General features: G+C 37.5%; 1 protein-coding gene across 1 annotated transcript in view; it reads left to right on the top strand.

Annotated features, from left to right (window-relative positions):
* Window positions 1-18,733, top strand: part of KIF27 (kinesin family member 27) — a 99,535-nt gene that overhangs the window by 52,125 nt on the left and 28,677 nt on the right. Inside the window, exons 9-12 of the mRNA XM_042780677.1 lie at window positions 947-1,152; window positions 5,720-5,917; window positions 13,288-13,401; window positions 16,435-16,608. Coding sequence (XP_042636611.1) covers window positions 947-1,152; window positions 5,720-5,917; window positions 13,288-13,401; window positions 16,435-16,608 — 692 coding nt within the window. The remainder of the gene's footprint in view (window positions 1-946; window positions 1,153-5,719; window positions 5,918-13,287; window positions 13,402-16,434; window positions 16,609-18,733) is intronic.

Genomic DNA, 18,733 nt, shown 5'->3' with positions numbered 1-18,733 from the left:
TCAGGGACAATCGACTTTTAAGGGCAATTCCAAACCAAGTTTTTAGGGTTAGTAGTTGGGCTTAGAATGAAAAGAGATATAGAAATACCTGTATTCTATTTTTTTTTCTATGTTTTAAATATCTGTAAGAAAAGCATTTTAAAAATAATTCATTTTAAGTAAGTTGATGGAATTTGAAGGAGGAGGAGGGACTGGCTGATTCTAGATTAAAGGATCTTAAGGGATATAACAATCAGAGGTACAGTTAACCTTCTTTGGATCCTGATTAAAATTAACCAATGGTAAAGACATATTTGAGACAACTGAAGTCTGAATATGAGCTGAGGGTTATTAATATTGTTGGGTATGATAACAAATTTTTGTCCAGATTTTGCATAGATGCTTATTGAATTATATTTATGTAAAATGATATGACATCTGGAATTTGCTTTATAGTAGTAAGCAAAGTAAAGCAAAAGAAATAGTGGCATAGATAAAGCAAGATCTTTATAACTCTTGAGTCTTGTTCTTGATGGAGGTTCCTTATCTTATTTCCCTACTTCTCATATGTATAAATTTTTTCATAATATTAAAGAAGTAGTTTATCTAGCAACAAAACAAAGTGTACCAAGCAAGAGGCCAAAGAATCATTCCAAATATCCTTCTTAATTGGAGTTTGCCTCCAGCAAAGCTAAACTGCAAATTCAGGAGATCAGAAATGTCACACTAAAGGTGAACCAGTGAGAAGATTAAATGGTGCTATATACAAACAAAAGAAACTAATCATTAAGAGACCATCTGGCCAGTTGTGTTGGTGCCAGTGGGTAGGCACCACTGGGTTTTAATGTCAGGACATAACTAGTAACACTGCTTAACTGTATTATTTAGAGTAGAACATTTTTATGTTTTTGTTGTTTTAATGTTTTTTTAAACATAATCAAAAATTATTATTGTTGTTATGGTGAAGGTAATGATGCCAAGTCTGTAAGCAAACAGTATTCTCTGAAAGTAACAAAACTAGAGCATGAAGCAGAACAAGCAAAAGTGGAATTAACTGAAACACAAAAGCAGCTACAGGAACTGGAAAACAAAGATCTTTCTGATGTTGCTTTGAAGGTAAAATTACAGAAAGAGTTCCGTAAAAAGATGGATGCTGCAAAGCTGAAAGTCCAGGTAATTGTAAAAATGTAATTGCAAACTTATTTAGGTGGGTCTCCTGCTTTTGGAGATTGTAGTACCAAGATAGAAGAGAAATGAGATTCAGTTTTTATTTTCAGTAGCATATAGAACCAGTAAGAGATATCAAAGGGCAACTTTTCTTTACATATTTTTGCAATTTTTAGCTAGGTATTATATTTCTAAGGAGCCCTGGTGGCACGGTGGCTACATGTTCAGCTGATAACCAAAAGCTCAGCAGTTCGAACCCACCAACTGCTCCTCAGGAGGAAAATGTGTCCGTCTGCTCCTGTAAAGATTTCACAGCCCTGGAAACCCTACAGGGCAATTCTACTCTGTCCTCTAGGATCACTATGAGTCAGAATCAACTCGATGGCAACAGGTTTGGTTTTGGTATATTTCTTCATTCATGAGGAATTACTATTTATAATCCTGGTATCAGAAGAATCCGTGATACAGACAACAAAGATGAACCCTTTTGCACATACTGTGCTGCATTGTCCATGATGGTAAACATTGATCTACAGATGGATAGATGGGTGGACAGGCTGAACGAACAGGTATGTCTAGGCAGGGGGGAGTGTGCCCATGACTATGTATAGGGTTGGTGGACAGTGTTTCTACAAGCATATTTGTATGTTCTGTAAGAATGTCCAGGTATATAGTAGAGCTGACAAGGGACAAGGTTGTGGTGACTTCTTGGCCACAGCCAGCTACCAGTAGGGAGTGAGTAGTTGGACCTGTGGGCTCAGGACCATGGTAGGAGACATCAAGCTCAACTGGCATAACATACCACACAAAAACATTGTTCCACATCTTACTTTGGTGAGTAGCAACTAGGATCTTAAAAGCTTGCAAGTGGCCATCTAGATGCAACGACGGGGCCCTCCTTGTCCAGAGCAGAGAAGAATGAAGGAAACCAAAGACGCATGGAAACAATTAGTCCAAGAGACTGGTAGATCATGAGATCCTCAGCCTATATGACCGTTAGACCAGAAGAACTAGATGGGGCCCAGCTACCACTGTCAGCCACTGAGAGGGGAATCTGTGTAGGAAATCCTGGTTGGAGTGGGAGAACAATGTGGAACAGAACTCAAAATTATGAGGAAAAAAAAAAAAAAGAGACCAGGTTTGCTGGTCTGATAGAGCCTGGTGGCACCCCTGAGACTATGGCTCCTAGCTGCCCTTTAGGTCTGGAATTGAACTCACTTCTGTGGCTTCCAGCCAAAGAAAAGACAGGCATATGGGCTGAACATTTACATCAGGAAGATACAGTCTTTGGTGAGATCAATCATGGGAGAATAGAAGGGCAGTGTATGCATAGGGAGACTGCTGTGGGGGCAGGAGTGCATGAGAGGGAAGGACACAGGGAAGAAGTGACAAGAGAGCTGTTACATTGTGGGAAATTGCAGTCAATGTCATGAGACAAACTATGTATGAACTGGTGTATGGAAAATGAATTTGCTCTATAAACTTTCACCCAAATCACAATAAAAATTAAAAAAAAAAAAAATCTGTGGGCAGCTCAAATGGTTAAGCACTGGACTACTAACGAGAAGGTTGGAAGTTTAAACCTACCCAGAAGCCCCTCAGAAGTAGGCCTACCAAGAATCTGCTTCTGAAAAGATCACAGCCTTGAAGACCCTATGGAGCACATGCGGGGTTGCCATAATTCAGTGTCAACTTAATGGCAACTAACAACAACAACATTATCAAAACCATACGATAAGAAATAAAGATAACCATAGTGTCTTGAGATAAATGTCTTTGTCTCATACACTTCTATAGTTTAAGGCTTATATATGGATTTAGCAAAGACTATTTTTACATTTTCTTTATCTTACTTAACTAAAATGGTTGTAATTTAAAGATTTATAAGCTTTGTGAATTATAATGTGTTTTGGTTTCCTGCTGCATATCCTTTTCCCTTAGGATAACCATTGCTGTTGAGTTGATTCCTACTCATGGTGACCCCATGTGTGTCAGATAGAACTGAGCTCTACATGGCTTTCAATGTCTGATTTTTTTTAAGAAAGCCAGGCCTTTCTTCTGAGGCTCCTCTGGGTGGATGCAAACCTCCAATCTTTAAGTTAGCAGGTGACTGCATTAGCTGTACCACCCAGGGACTCCTCTAAGGGTACTGGTAAGAAAAGAAAAAGAAATATCTGATCCAGCAGAGGACTGATATAATTTTTATGTGTATTTTTAGAAATTTCTGTGCCTTTGAGATAATCATGCTCTAATCATGGTGATGAAGATGATGAGGATGGTGGTGGGGGTCATGATGAGGACAGTAGTTACCATTTGAGTATTGTATATAGTGCCATATACATACCAAATGTTTTATATGTATTATCTGATCTTTATGTAATCCTTTCAAGTGATAATTTTACCCGCATTTAACCCATGAGGAAACTAAGTTTAGAAAGGTAAAATATCTCATTCAGAGTCACTTCGTTTGATAACAATACCAGTTTTTAATACTCTATCTCGTGGCTTAGTGCTTAAGGCATTTGACTGCTAACCAGAAGGCTGGAGGTTCAAACCCACCAGCCACTCCTCGGAAGGAAGGTTGGGCAATCTACTTCCGTAGTGATACCGCCTTGAAAACCCAAGGAGGGGCCGCTAATGAGTCGGATCTGACTCCACAGCACTGCGTTTTGTTTTTTTTTTAATCATACCATTTTTAAATTGAAATGCTAATGTTTTTATTGGTTTAGTGCAGTTATTTCAGTATTCTAAAAAAATGAAATTTGTATTTTTTATGTCTTTAGATGCTTTAGATGTACAAAGAGTAATACACTGCATTAATATCTTACTACTAACAAAGGTGCGTTTTGAGCCCCTCTGTTAGAGAATACAGTACCTATAGAATACAGTAAAAAACAATGCCACCCATATGTCACTTTTAAATAAAATTGCCAATTTTTATGCTGGTATTTCCAATTCTATATGAAATAGAAACTAAAATGCTGATGTTGTCCTTTTTGTCCAATATTGCAATTATTATCAGTAATAAGTGGCAAAGTCAGTATATAGCCCAGGGATAGGAAACAGCAAAGGCCAACACTGTACTCAAAGTTGTCCATCTGTGGACTGTTTTGTTATTAGTCTGTGATGAGATAAAGGTAAATTAGCACACTGCTTCCTTCATCAAGAGTGTCTTACATGAAAACAATGTCAGCTGAATATAAAAGTTTGCTTAGTGATACTGAATGACAATAACAAACAGTCCCTGGACTAGTGCTGGTCCATAGAGCACACTTTGAGTGGCACTGCTCTAAGTTACAGTGTCTCTGTGAATAGTTTAATTTAAACAAGATATGTTTCTGTTAACAATTTATTGCCGGTGTGTGTGGGGGGGAGTAATAAATAAATAATTGTGGACTGCACTATTTAAGCACATGACTTCATCTTAACTTTATGTCACCTAAGTAAGGCACTTAAAGGAGCTCTGGTGGAGTAGTGGTTAAGGCATTTGGCTTCTAACCAAAAGTTGGTGGTTCTCAACCCATCAGCTACTCTATAGAAGAAAGATGAGGCAGTCTCCTTTCTGAAGGATTTACAACCTTGGAAACTCAGTGGGGGTTGCTATGAGTCAGGACTGACTCGATGGCAGTGAGTTTGGTTTTTGAAGAAATACTTAAGGAACGAACCATGGTGGTTAAGTGCTACACTGCTAAAAAGGTCAGTGGTTTGAACCCAGCTGTTGCTCCAAGGGAGAAAGATGTGGTAGTCTGATTCTGTAAAGATTTACAGCCTTGGAAACCCTATCCTATAAGGTTGCTATGAGTCAGAATTGACTCAATGGCTGTGGGTTTGGTTTTGGTTTGGAAGAGGTACTTAGTGTAAAGCTAAGAACATAATTGTAATACTGTGTGATATTTTATGTTAGTAGTATAAACTCTGAAAATGTTAGCAAATTGTTAATGCTTTCTGCAGATAATTTTAGCTAGATGAGGATAAACTTAAGACATGTTAAAATAATAATTATAGTGGTTGGTCACAAGGAAAATAGTATCACTTCTGATCATGTTTACTCACAAATCTATATGGAGAGATCTCTAAGATAGGCTAAACAGAAAAAAAAAGGAGGTGGAAAACTGTATATAGAGTATATACGAAGCTGTTTGCATATAAACGCATACATTATTTCTGGGAGGATGTTTAGGAAATTGGTAATTTTGTGTTAGGGAGCAGGACAGGTAGATTAGGACTCTGGGGAAATAAAGAGACTTTTAAAATATAAACTCAGTTGTGTACGGTTTTAATTTTTTAAATGAAGATACTCAATAATTAAAAAAGCAGAGAGATGCATTTGTTCTGCTTGGTTGTCAGCATCAAGAGTCTCGTTACTCTTTATAGTTTTACGTATCTAGTGAAAATGATGGTTGCTTCAATTCTAAAAGAAAAAATATAGAGAAGACAATCGTGTATGAACTTACCAAAAATAAATTAAAATCTAGGAAAATGCCTACCTTTGTCACTGAATGAAAGATTTAAGTTTAGTTGGGGAATGTAAGAGATTCAGTTTTTCATTCTGAAATATTCCATGTTATCTCAGGTTTTACAGAAGAAGCAACAGGATAGTAAGAAATTGGCATCACTGTCGATCCAAAACGAGAAACGCGCTAACGAATTAGAGCAGAATGTAGATCACATGAAATATCAAAAGGCACAGCTGCAAAAAAGGCTTCGGGAAGAAAATGAAAAAAGGAGGCAACTGGATGCGGAAATTAAGCGGGATCAACAAAAAATCAAAGTAATACTGTCATACTTTCCTGCTCAGCATAATATGAAATGCATAATATGAAATGCTAAACGCCTCAGAGCTAATGATTCACTTGGCTTCTTGACCTTGACCTGCCTTTGGCTGCTGTCCTTACTCACTTGAAAGCCTTTCTCATCTAAATAGTAAAACCTGTTTGTTGAATTCTGAGTAACTGTCATGAGGGCTTTAATGTCACAAAAGAAGGTACAATGATACAATTTCTCTTACTAGGACCTTAATTTTAGTTGAGGGTGTCAAAAACATTATATATTTTGTATGTATGTGTGTATATATATGTGTGTGTATATATATATGAATATTTTATATTCCATATATATATTTCATATATATATATATATATAAAACGCAGACTTTCTGAATCATATCTAACATTTGAATAGGCTTTTCCATTTTCAAATTTCTTTTGACATGGAAAGAAGTGAGGTAAAATGGTACCGTTTCATTCATAGTGAGCAAAGCATGATCAGACTGGTATGCCCAGCAGTTCTAGAGCATAACTGGGCTGGGGAGGACCTGGTGGCATCAAGTTTCAGGCTGGGTCACTTATTGAGAAAATCACTTACCTTCTCAGTCTGTTTATTCTTTTTTTCCTTCTAAATTTTATTTTGTTGTTGTTAAGAACAGACATAGCAAAACATGTACTGATTCAGCAGTTTCTACAATTTAGTGACTTTTATTACATTCTTTGTGTTGTGCAGCCATTCTCACCCTCCTTCTCTGAGTCATTCCTCTGTCATTAATATAAATTTACTGCCCCCCAAGGTTCCTAACTAATCTTGTAAGTTGCTGTTGTCAATTTGGTATTGTACAAATAGTTCTTAAAAGAGCATCATGTTCAAGGCAGACCTTATTAGTTAAGCTAAACTGTTGTTTGGTTTTAAGATAACTTCAGGAGATATTTTTGGTTTAAAGTCTAGTAATTATTTCAAAGCAATAGTTTCAGGGGTTCATCCTTCAGTGTTTTTATTCTTCCTAAAATGGCCTAAATCATACTTGCCTCACGGGGGAACTGATGATCATTACCTTACTAACAATAGCAAATACTTCTCTAGTATGTACTGTGTGCCAGGCTCTGTTCTATTGAAATATTAAGCTGATCCCAAGGCTTAAGGAGGTTTCCTAGATGTTTAACATTGGAATATAACCTGTTTTCACATCTTAAAAAAATCACAGAAATTAAGCTAAATTACTCATTCTTTGTAATAATGGTAGTAATTACTATTGCAGCAGTTAACATTTATTGAGTATTTACCTCTGATCAAGACTCTGTTAAGCACTTATGTGCCTTATCATGTAGTCCTTTTTTCTACTATATTTTCAACTTCCTTTTCTCATGGATTCTTTCTTTAAACAGCTTCGATTTTTCTTATCCATTTTTTTATCTTCCTTTAGCTTTATTTTTCTCTTCAACTCCTGCCCCCCCTACACACACACACTTGATAACCAGACTTCTTGGAAGAGGTGGCTGCATCTGTTTCTGTTTCCTCTGCTTCCACTCATTCTCTGGTCTTTCCAGCTGGCTTCTGGCTCTTAACACTCACTTCAACACTCCTGAGAAGCTCTCTATGCCACTAAAGTCCTTACCTTAGCTAACACCTCAGCATCCAGCACAGTTCACCACTCCATCCATCTTGAAATATTTCCCCTTTGTCTTTGTGACAGCATACTCTCCTTGTTTTTTTTCTCCCTTTCTGATTGTTCTTGATCTTTGCTAGCTTGTCTAACTCTATCAGTCCTTTAAATATGACAGTTCCTCCTAGCTCTGGTTTATGCCTTCATACTTTTATACTCTTTTCTGAATCATCTCATCTTTTTCCGTGGCAGCATTTACACTGACAACTCCTAGATTTAATTCTTAATCAAAGATCTGACTTTTGAGCTCCAGATTGATATGTATAGCCATATGCATGAGAAAGCTGGACAATGAATAAGGAAGAATGAAGAAGAATTGATGCCTTTGAATTGTGGTGTTGGTGAAGAACAGTGAAAATACCATAGACTACCAGAAGAACAAACAAATCTGCCCTGGAAGAATTGCAGCCAGAGTGCTCCTTAGAAGTGAGAATGGCCAGACTTCGTCTCACCTTCTTTGGTCGAGTTGTCAGGAAGGACTAGTCCCTGGAGAAGGATATCATGCTTGGAAAAGCAGAGGATTACCAAAAAGGGAGAAGACCCTCAACAAGGTGGACTGACACAGGTTGCAATGAGGGCTCAAACATTGTGAGGATGGTGCAGGACCAGGAGTGTCTCGTTCTGATGTACATAGGGTCACCAAGAGTTACAGCTGACTTGACAGCACCTAACAACAACAACATCTTCACTAGGTTAACTTGTGGATGTATTCATGATCTTCCTTACTAATCCCCCATACCCATATATGAAACTGTAGTTCTCCAATGTGCCTTACACATTTTAGTCCATTCAGTTGGGTAAATCAGAAATCAGTTATCCTTGACCCCCCCCCACACACACACTTCTCCATCACCCATATTCAATGAACCACTAAGTCCTACAGGATAGATAGATCTTCCTAATAGCTTGAATTGGTCTAATTCTCATTTCTGCTAACAACCTGGTCTCCTTGTTACAGTCCTTCATGCAGTATGAAGCTTAGCTTCTGCTCTCAGAAGTCACAGTTTAAACCAGCAAGATACAGTACCCTCTAATTCCATGCTTAGGGATAAAAACAACAAATTATCTTGTTTTAAGAGTACATAGTCTGATAAAATGCACCTCTGCCTAATACTTAAACTTTTCCATTCTTATCTAGGGCAATTTTGTTCCTTCTAGCCACATCTTTCTTAATTCTAGCTCAGTGATTCACTTAAAGGGGGGACCAGGCCCTGGAGAAGGACATCATGCTTGGTAGAGGGTCAGTGAAAAAAAGAGGAAGCTCTCCAACATGATGGATTGACACAGTGCCTGCAGCAGTGATTGGGAGAATGGCACAGGATCGTTGTACATAGGGTCGCTACAGGTTGGAATTGACTTGATAGCACCTAACAACACCAGGCAATATCCAGAAAACATCTGCCTCAAAGATATATTGGAGTTTCTACTTCATGTAAAAATGGAAAACCCAGTCATGGTCCTAAAAACACTTCCTCCCTTCAGTTTGGAGCTACTTTCTGACATTCCTGTTCATCCATTTTCCATTTGTCTAAACAGTTTCCAGAGAATACTACTTCTGCATAGGTTCTTAGAGCAGCAGTTCTTAACTGAAATCCATGGATAGGCTTTAAGGAAAAGGTATGAAATCTTTTGAAGTTGTCAGTGACTTTTTACTTCTCTAAGCATCAGTTTTCTTACCTATAAAATAGAATTTCTAATAGTCCTGCTTCATAGGATTATTGTGATGTTTAAATGAAATACATAGAGTTAAAAAGCTTAGCATCGTGCCTGGTACACAGTAATTTTAATGTTACAATAAGGATTACAGTATGAGAAAAAGACAGTAATGTCTGGAGCAACATGTAAAAGGCAATTTGACCTTCCACTGCAGTAGACATACAGTCTGTGTGTATGTGGAAGAACAGAAATAGTAGAGAGTCAGCTCCAAGTATAAGATGGCTTTTTTTCAGGTGGCTTTATTTCAGCATCCTGAGGTTGCTGTGACTGTGACAGGAGCTCAGTTGTAACTATGAACTGGAGCTAGGGAAACATGAAGAATTAGTAGGTGGTAAATAATAATACCCACCACTTGCCTATCAGTTTGTCATACTGTGGTGACTTGCATGTTGCTTGATGTTGGAAGCTATGCTACTGGTATTTTAAATACCAGCAGGGTCACCCATGGTGGACAGGTTTCAGCAGAACTTCAGGCTAAGACAGATTAGGAAGAAAGGCTTGGTAATCTTCTTCCAAAATTTAGCCAATGAAAACTCCATGTTGTTGTTGCTGTTAGGTGCCATCGAGTCATGTCTGACTCATAACAACTCAATGCACAGCAGAACAAAACACTGCCCGGTCCCGCACCAGCTCCATGATCCTTGCTATACTTGAGCCCAATCGTCCCTGCCACTATGTCAATCCATCTCCTTGAGGGCCATCCCCTCTTAAGTTGACTCTCCACCTTACCAAGCATGACATCCTTCTCTAGGGAATGGTCCCTTCTGACAACATGACCAAAGTAGGTGAGATGAAGTCTGGCCCTTCTCGCTTCCAAGGAGCATTCTGGCTGCACTTCATCCAGGACAGATCTGTTCGTTCTTTTAGCAGTCCATGGCACTTTCAGCATTCTTCCGTGGATCACAACTATATCAAGAATATTGTCTGATGGACAGATAGATAGGAGGACAGGCTAAACAATTAGGTATGTCTAAATGGGGAGTGTATCCGAGATCATATATAGGGTTGGCAGACAATGGTCCTATAAATTTATGTGAATGATCAGAATTCCCAGGTGTATAGTAGAGCTGACAAGGGGCAAGGTTATGGTCATTGCTTGGTCACAGCCAGCTACCCAGAGTGACTGAGTAGTTGATCCTGTGGGCTTGGGACCATAGTCGCAGGGGACATCAAGCTCAATTGGCATAACATACTATACAAAACATTGTTCCACCTCCTACTTTGGTGAGTAGCGACTGGGATCTTAAAAGCTAGCAAGCTGCCATCTAGATGCAACAATGGGTCTCTCCTCGTCAAGAAGAAGAAAATCAAAATTAATGGAAACAATCAGTCTTAGCGACTGGTACACCATCCGATCTGCAACCTGTACAACTATGAGACCAGAAGAACTAGATGGTGCCCGGCTACCACTGTCATCCACTTGGAAGGGATGTAGGAGATCCTGCATAAAGAGGGAGAACAATGCGGAACAAAACTCAAAATCATTTGGAGGCAAAAAAAAAAAAAGAAGGTGGGGACCAGGTTTGCTGGTCCAATAGAGCCTGGTGTAACCACTGAGACTATGGCCCCTAGCTGCCCTTCAGGTCTGGAATTGAAGCCACACCTGTGGTTTCCAGCTAAACAAAGTACAGGCATGTGAATTAAACATTTACCTCAAGTAGACACACGCCCTGGAGAGAACAATCATGGGAGAAGGAAGGGCTGCTTATGCACAGGGAGACAGCTCAGGGCACAGAAGAGTATGGAGGGATGGACACTGGGAAGAGGTAACTATGGGAAGGAAGTGGGAGGGGAGCTGTTGCATTGTAAATTTTGGTCAATGACATGAGACAAAGTATATGTGAACTGCTGTATGAAAAGTGAATTTACTCTGTAAATCTTCACCCAAATAAAAATAAAATTAAAAAAAAAAAAAAGAATATTGTCTGATATAGTGCTGAAAAATGAGCCTCTAGTTTAGAAGGCAACCAAAATACACAATGGCCACAACTATGGATGCAACCAACCAATGATCATGAAGATGACACAGGATCAGGCAATGTTTTGTTCTGTTTTACATGGGATCACCATGAGCTGGAGCTGACTCAATGGCAGCTAACACTAACAACAAATATAATATAGTGCACATTTACTCATAATACTCAGATGAGCTTAGAAAATTTATTTAATCTATACTAGAACTGTCATATTTATGAGCCCTTTAGCCCCATCCATATCCTGATAATTGCTGGAAATGTGGGAACTAACCACATGTCTAATCTGGTCAGAGCTTTCCCTGATGAGTTAAACATTTCCTTTAAGTATTTCTTGGTGTTTCTTAAATAAGCATGCTTAGTCTATTAGCTTCTCCCTTCCTGGCCTCTCAGATAGCATTCATATGTGGTAGTCAGGTGTATAGCTTTTATTGCATTCCATGGCATTGAAGGAGGAGGGGTTGCTGACTTTCAGCTGATCCTTGGATATGGCTGGATGGAATCTTCTCTTCCTTGTCTACCTTGCCCTACTTACCCTGTTGGCCCCTAATGGTGAAGCCCATGACTGGTATAACTCAGAGTCTGGTCTTGCTCTCAGTTTAGTTAGAGCATAGGAGTGCTTTTGGCTGACTCTGGCTTCATCTCATCTCCACTGGCATTATAACCCTCCTTGAAGCCACCAGGTCTTCCATCTAGCTTTGGCCCAGTGGCCTGTTCTCACCATCAGTTGTGGGGTCAGTTATCCACATGACTGGCCCCACTGACTCTCAACCCAGTATTGACCCTACATGAGTTTGAGGAGTACTAACTGGTCTCTTTTCTGACTGGGTTGCTCTGTTCTTTCAGTGAGGCTGGACCTCTGCACAGCAGTCTGCAGTTCTCGCTCTCAAATGGGAAGTAGGGGCAAGGGGCCCCTCTGCCCTTTGTGATAACTTTACTTAGAACTTTCTAGGCCAAAACTCAGAGAAACACTGGAACACGTGTCTTTTTTACTGTCTCTTTTCTCCTTTCTACCATTCCCAGGGATGGAAAGTGATAGGCTTTCCTTTTACTTCCTTTGTATTGGTGCTTCTGACATTGTTTGTGGTGAAGGTACAGTTTTTACTTTATTACTAAATTGTCATAGCCCATACTTTGAAAAAAAAAAAAAAAAAAAGTAGAAAGATGAAATAAAAATATTCAAATAAAAGCCTAATTTTTAATTAATAGATTCAGTAGAAATAAAATTATTTTTCAATTTTATTTCAACAGAAATAAATTTTTTTTTCAATTTGCTTCCTTTCGATTTCCGTACTATAATGGAACAATAACAAATAGGTAGTAGACCTGCCCAGTTCAATTCATAACCTCCCTCCTGATTCCTGCTAGGCTTTAATTGCAGACAACAGCATTTTCTCTATACCCCAGGAGAGCACTGTGAGCAGGGGGCCTCTTTACTTGACTATTAAGATGTGGATAGAAGCTAAAAGAATTTGGAAAGCACTCTTCACCAGACTATGATCTGTCTTGCAAAGCTATTCTCAAGTTGCAAAATCTCATTTTTGAATGAGATTTCTAATGTTTTTTTTCAGAAACAGAACATTACTTTTCTTTTTGCATTTCTACTCTAATAAATTCTAATATCCCCAAGGCAGATATGTGAAGGTAATGAGCTAACTGTGAAGGTAATGAGCTCAGAAAGGCAGAAGAGAAAAACACATTTATAATTTTCGAATTCTTACCCCTTTTATGTTAACTTGTAACACTGAAAACAAATGAAGAAAACATCCAGTTTTGTTAGTAAACCCCAATTTTGCCATTTTATTTTATAGCTTCCAGTGAGGGGGCTAATACTTTCTTTCTTCTCAAGTAACCCTAATATTCATATACTAATTTTCACTCTTTTTGCAACTAAGAAATTAAATGTTAAGAAAACGATCACCAGGTTTATTACACTTAAAAAAGAAAATAATTATCTGCATGAATACTTCATGGCAAAGCAGTAAGGCAATAAGTTGTTTCTGATTTATTTTTCTATAGGAACTACAGTTAAAAACAGAACAGGAAGAAGGTCTAAAAATGAAAACTGAGGACCTTGATGAATTTAATATGAGAAGGAGTAAAGGATCATTTGAAAGTATAGACCAACTCCAGGTTTGTTAATTCTATTTAGTCTTTCCTGGGTTTTTTTATTTGAAGACTTTCTAAATAGAGGTTAAAAAGTGATAGGTTCTGAATAAAACCTTCAAACACTGGACTTGTGCCACTTGAGTGTAAAATTTCTAATATTTTTTCTGAAATTTTTCTGTTATTCTCAAAAAACCAAACTTGCTGCCATTGAGTCTGATCCGACTCATAGCAACCCCTCCTTGGGTTTCTGAGGCGGTATCACTATGGAAGTAGATTGCCCTGTCTTCCTTCCGAGCAGTGTCTGGTGGTTTTGAAATGATTTTCTTATCCAGAAATGTGCTGTACTTACTTAAGGAGTGGTGGATTTACTTGAATGTTGTTGTGGAATGTGAGCATGGAACCCATGTTCACTACATTGTGTTTATTCCCATATAAAGGCTTATTTGCATGGAAACAAGTATATTTCTAAAAATCATACCTCTCCATTAAAACATAACCAAATTGTATGTTGTTGTTCTTGTTGTTATGTGCCGTCGAGTCGGACCCGACTCATAGCGACCCCTCCTTGGGTTTCTGAGGCAGTATCACTACGGAAGTAGATTGCCCCATCTTCCTTCCGAGGAGTGGCTGGTGGGTTTGAACTGCCAGCCTCCTGGTTAGCACTCAAGTGCCTTAGGCACTACGCTACCAGAGCTTCCACCAAATTGTATATGCATCATATATAACATGTTAAAGAACTATTATTTTAGTAGCACATTTTAAAAATAAAAATTCATACTCTATAAATAGGTTCAAAGTTCAAAAAAAACTAAAAATTTTAATTCTGTATATATTCAAAATGGCAATTATAAAAATCTTACTGAAAGAAAAATACTTAATATTTTAACTATAATCAAAATGAAAATACATTTACCTTAATGTTGAAAAATGTATTCTCTCTTCTTAAATTTTATGTATTATACAGTTTAGGACATGGATATATTCCCAGTTATTTATTTCACTGGTGTATTTTGGAAATTGGTCATGAGCTCTCTTCTGACATTCCAAGCTGCATCATGATATTATTTCTAGAATGGAAATGGTGTGTCAAGGGGGGGGGGCAGGAGTGTAAAGGCCTACTTTTCAAAATATTAAGGACCTAAATTTTAAATCAGTGCAATGACAGAAGATTTCTACAGCTTGCAGTGACTATGTAGGGTTAAAATAAATTTTTAAAAAACATTTTTTTAATGTTGTAAAACAAAAATCCATTTTTCAGAATTGGACTATAAAAAAAGTGATCTTCTAAGTTAATCAAATGAGTATCCAAAAATCTTATAATGGGACATTGATTTGATATGTAGTTCCTTTATAAGAAGAAAGTATTTAAAATTGGAACTGTGTGGTAGAGCTGTTTTATTAATAAAAAGAAAGAACATAAGACATTCTCAGAAAAGTTACTAAGATATACTAAATTCCACAAATGATTAACTTCTATTAAATGCAGAAAAAATCCATTTATTATTTTCTCCTAAAACTTGTATTAGGTTAGCACATACCTATCCACTCTTCAAAGCACAGCTAAAATATTGCCCTCTCTGAGGCTGGCACTGACATTTCTCCTATTTTGTAGGCAGAACAAATTTGTCTCTTCATTTTTGCTTACATATAAGCACAGTGGAGTTAGCTGTATACAATATTGTATTAACAACAGTCAAAATTATTTGGGTTCTGTTATCTGTATTTGGGTTCTGTGTTTCCCCAGTTAGAATGAAGCTTACGAAGGATGTCTTATTCATCTTTAAACCCCATTCAGCTCAGTTCTCAGTCAAGGGATGTTTGTAGAATGTTATTTGTTAGATTTCAGAAGTTCTCCTAAGGTATAGCTGAATGTAAGAAAACTAAAGCATTTCTATAGTTGCTTTGGGATATCTTCCCTGTTACTAATAAGTGTACAGCTAGTATTTAGGATTTTATGATATTTGGATGTGGTGGTACTTATAGAACCATAGGTCTGGATAGAAGATTCGCTTTGGATCTTTTTGGCTTTGGTCACTTTGCTTTCTTTTTCTCATGCATATTCACTATACTACTGTCTTAATATAGTGTTGTAAGGAACTGTTTTTATGAGGTTTGTGAAGATCTAGAAGATAATTACCATGTTACTTTGTTTTCCTGTTGTTGCTCACAGTGCATATGTACTCAGTAGTGTTCACCTTGGACAATCCTATTTTATTCATATTTGTTTGTACTTATTTCTGGGTATTCTTAATTCAGACAAGTACTAACACATTTGTTTTCAAGATCTTTCCAGCTCTATTTATTTTATAATTACTTGATGTTCACAAGCAACAATGCAGATTATATTTCCATGCTCCATCATCTAGGTCTTCCATTGTGTGTATTCACCTTATTGACTTATTCATTCATGTAACATTTTATGGAGTGCCAGTCATGGGCCAGACAAAAGCACCACCCTTGCGATCAGTCAAGGAGTTCAAGTGCAGGAGACAGATTAGTAGAGCAACCAATAGTCCAAGTGCCATGATGGAGATGTTGTTGTTGTTGTTATGTGCCGTCAAGTCAAACCTGACTCATAGCGACCCCTCCTTGGGTTTCCGAGGCAGTATCACTACGGAAGTAGGATTGCCCAACCTTCCTTCCGAGGAGTGGCTGGTGGGTTTGAACCACCAGCCGTCTGGTTAGCAGGCAAGTGTCTTAGCCACTATGCTACCAGAGCTCCACAACTCTAAAACAGAGAAGAAGGTCTCCAGCATATTCTGAAGACCAATTCTTAATAAATGTAAAGAAAACTGTCAGCTCTTTCCTTGTCAGGTTAAAAAATCCCAGTCCCTTTAATGTATTTGGGGAGTAAATTTTAATCCCTTATAAAACAACCCTGTAAAATGTTAACTGGAATCACTTCTTGAGGGTTTCGGATAGGAACACTCATTTCTTATTCTTGATGATTATTTTTAAGTGATCATTTCAGATGTTTCAGACAATTTGAAATTATTATACAAATTTTATGGCAGAAGAAAAAACAAATGATTACGTTTCTTTGGAATTTCAATGTAGAAATTGGATGAGAAAAAGAAATGGTTAGATGAAGAAGTTGAGAAAGTTCTGAACCAGCGCCAAGAATTAGAGGAGCTTGAAGAAGACTTAAAGAAACGGGAGGCCATAGTGTCTAAGAAGGAGGCCCTGTTACAGGAGAAGAGCCACTTGGAAAATAAGTTGAGATCTAGCCAGGTACTGTATTTAATACTGACCTGTGGTTGTAAGCCATGTAGACTGTAGGATTTTATTTTCTAAGAAGTAAATCAAGCCCACTGTAAAAGCAAACTCTTCTGGTTTTCATTGTATTTTGCTTATTACTGCTCATCAAATGATCCAATTTTTCATCACTAAAATTTATTGTAATTTTGATTAAATATCAGAATTCTGCCAGGTGTGATTTATTTATTAACTTTTTTTGTTTCTCAGTAAGTTGAAAAACCAAGCTATAAATTTAATTTCAAAAAGGATGGGTCTGGAAATAACATTGCTGGTTTCACATGCTAGAAAAATAAGTGTGATTTTTTTTTTTTAATTGTGGTAAAAAGATACAATACCAAACATCTGATTCAACAATTTATTATCAACTTTAAATGATATTTTTAATGAATTATACCATTTGATGCTTTATAATACGCATTATTTTTGATAATTTCAGAAAACAGACTTGAAAATTATCTGTTGTTGTTATGGGCCGTTGAGTCAGACCCAACTTATAGAGACCCCTCCTTGGGTTTCTGAGGCAGTATCACTAGGGAAGTAGATTGCCCCATCTTCCTTCCGAGGAGTGGCTGGTGGGTTTGAACTGCCAGCCTTCTGGTCAGCAGTCAAGTGCTTTAGGCACTATGCTACCAGAGATCCTCGAAAATTATCTAGCCATTACTATTATTCAAAGTTAGAGAGTCTTGCAGTTAATAGACTGCAAACAAATTTAAGAGAGTCTTAAAAGAAAAATGTTGTGTGATTAAAATCTGTTTGTTTTTCAAATTATAAAGACTTTTAGGGGCCATTAGAAAAATGTTTGCTGGAAGACTTAGATTTTTAGGAACCAAAGAATGATCATGTGAAGCAGTTTGACTTGCTTTCAGGTATTGAAACAGGAATGATTGTGGAGAGAGTAGAAGGACCTGGAACTACATTTTTTGGCTATACTGATAAGTATTTTTAGATTGAATTTTCAGCTGCAACAACATCACCAAAAAAGAAGCTGGGTTGTCTGGGATCAGTCTGTGCATTCAGTCACAGAGCAGAGAGCAGATTAGTGACCCGCCCGTCTATCAGACTTACCTTTCAGCCAGCATCTAGACCACTAGGATATGATTGATGGTGGTGTGTTCTTAACCTTTCCACCTCGATGTTATAGATAGACAGGGATGGAGACCTGTACTTACCTCTTTTCTGTCTTGTATTGCACAATCCATATAGAAACATCTATTAGCAACAGGTCTCTGGGTACAAAGTTGATCCTCTGTCTTAGTTACTTGTGCTATATCCAGGTAGCTTGCTGAAACTTGGGCCAAGTTGGGGGAAGTTTAAAAGCTTCCCCTCAAAACATGGAAATGACAGCAAAGGAGATCAATAAACCAACACCTCAATGAATAAATAGAAGAAAATTACTTGGAACTTTTATGATATGTTGTACATCCCAAAAGAAGGAAGATAAAGTGGCATAAAGAGGAAAGCCTTTTTCCTAAAATGCATTTACTTCATGACACACACAAAAAAGTTTTTTTATTTTCAAAGAGATGTACTATCTAATAAACAAGACCATACTGAGTTAAGTAGGGAGTGCAGTAGTAAATCAAAGCAAAATTGATGCTTTGAAAATTGTTTTAATGAAACAGAAGAGGAACTTGAAATTGTTATCTTTAAAAGAGGTTATCTCTTTCTGAATAAATGATAAATCGATGACATCTTTTTCAGTGTTTGATAAATATTCATAAGACTTAGTCATATGCATTTCAGAAAAGCAACATGATGGGCTGCACACGTTTTTCTGCTCCCTCTTGAACTCCACTAAATTGATAGTAAAGGAATATAAAAGCTATATTCGTGCCATATAACTCAAAATAGATCAAAGACCTACAAGTAAAAGCTAAAACATATGCATAAATCTTCCTGACCTAAATCATTAGGCAGTGATTTGTTGGATAATACACCACAGGCACAAACAACAAAAGAAAAAAGAGATAAATTGGACTTCATAAAAATTTAAAACTTTTGGAGGCGGGGCAAGATGGCGGACTAGGCAGAAGGATTGCACAGACCCTCTTCAACAAAGAAAAGGGAAACCAATTAACACAGACACAGAAGATAATCT

The sequence above is a fragment of the Orycteropus afer genome, unplaced genomic scaffold, assembly GCF_000298275.1.
Source record: "Orycteropus afer afer isolate SDZICR_OR568_19922 unplaced genomic scaffold, OryAfe1.0 scaffold00005, whole genome shotgun sequence".
NCBI lineage: Eukaryota > Metazoa > Chordata > Mammalia > Tubulidentata > Orycteropodidae > Orycteropus > Orycteropus afer.
This window is presented reverse-complemented; position numbering and strand designations above follow the sequence as displayed.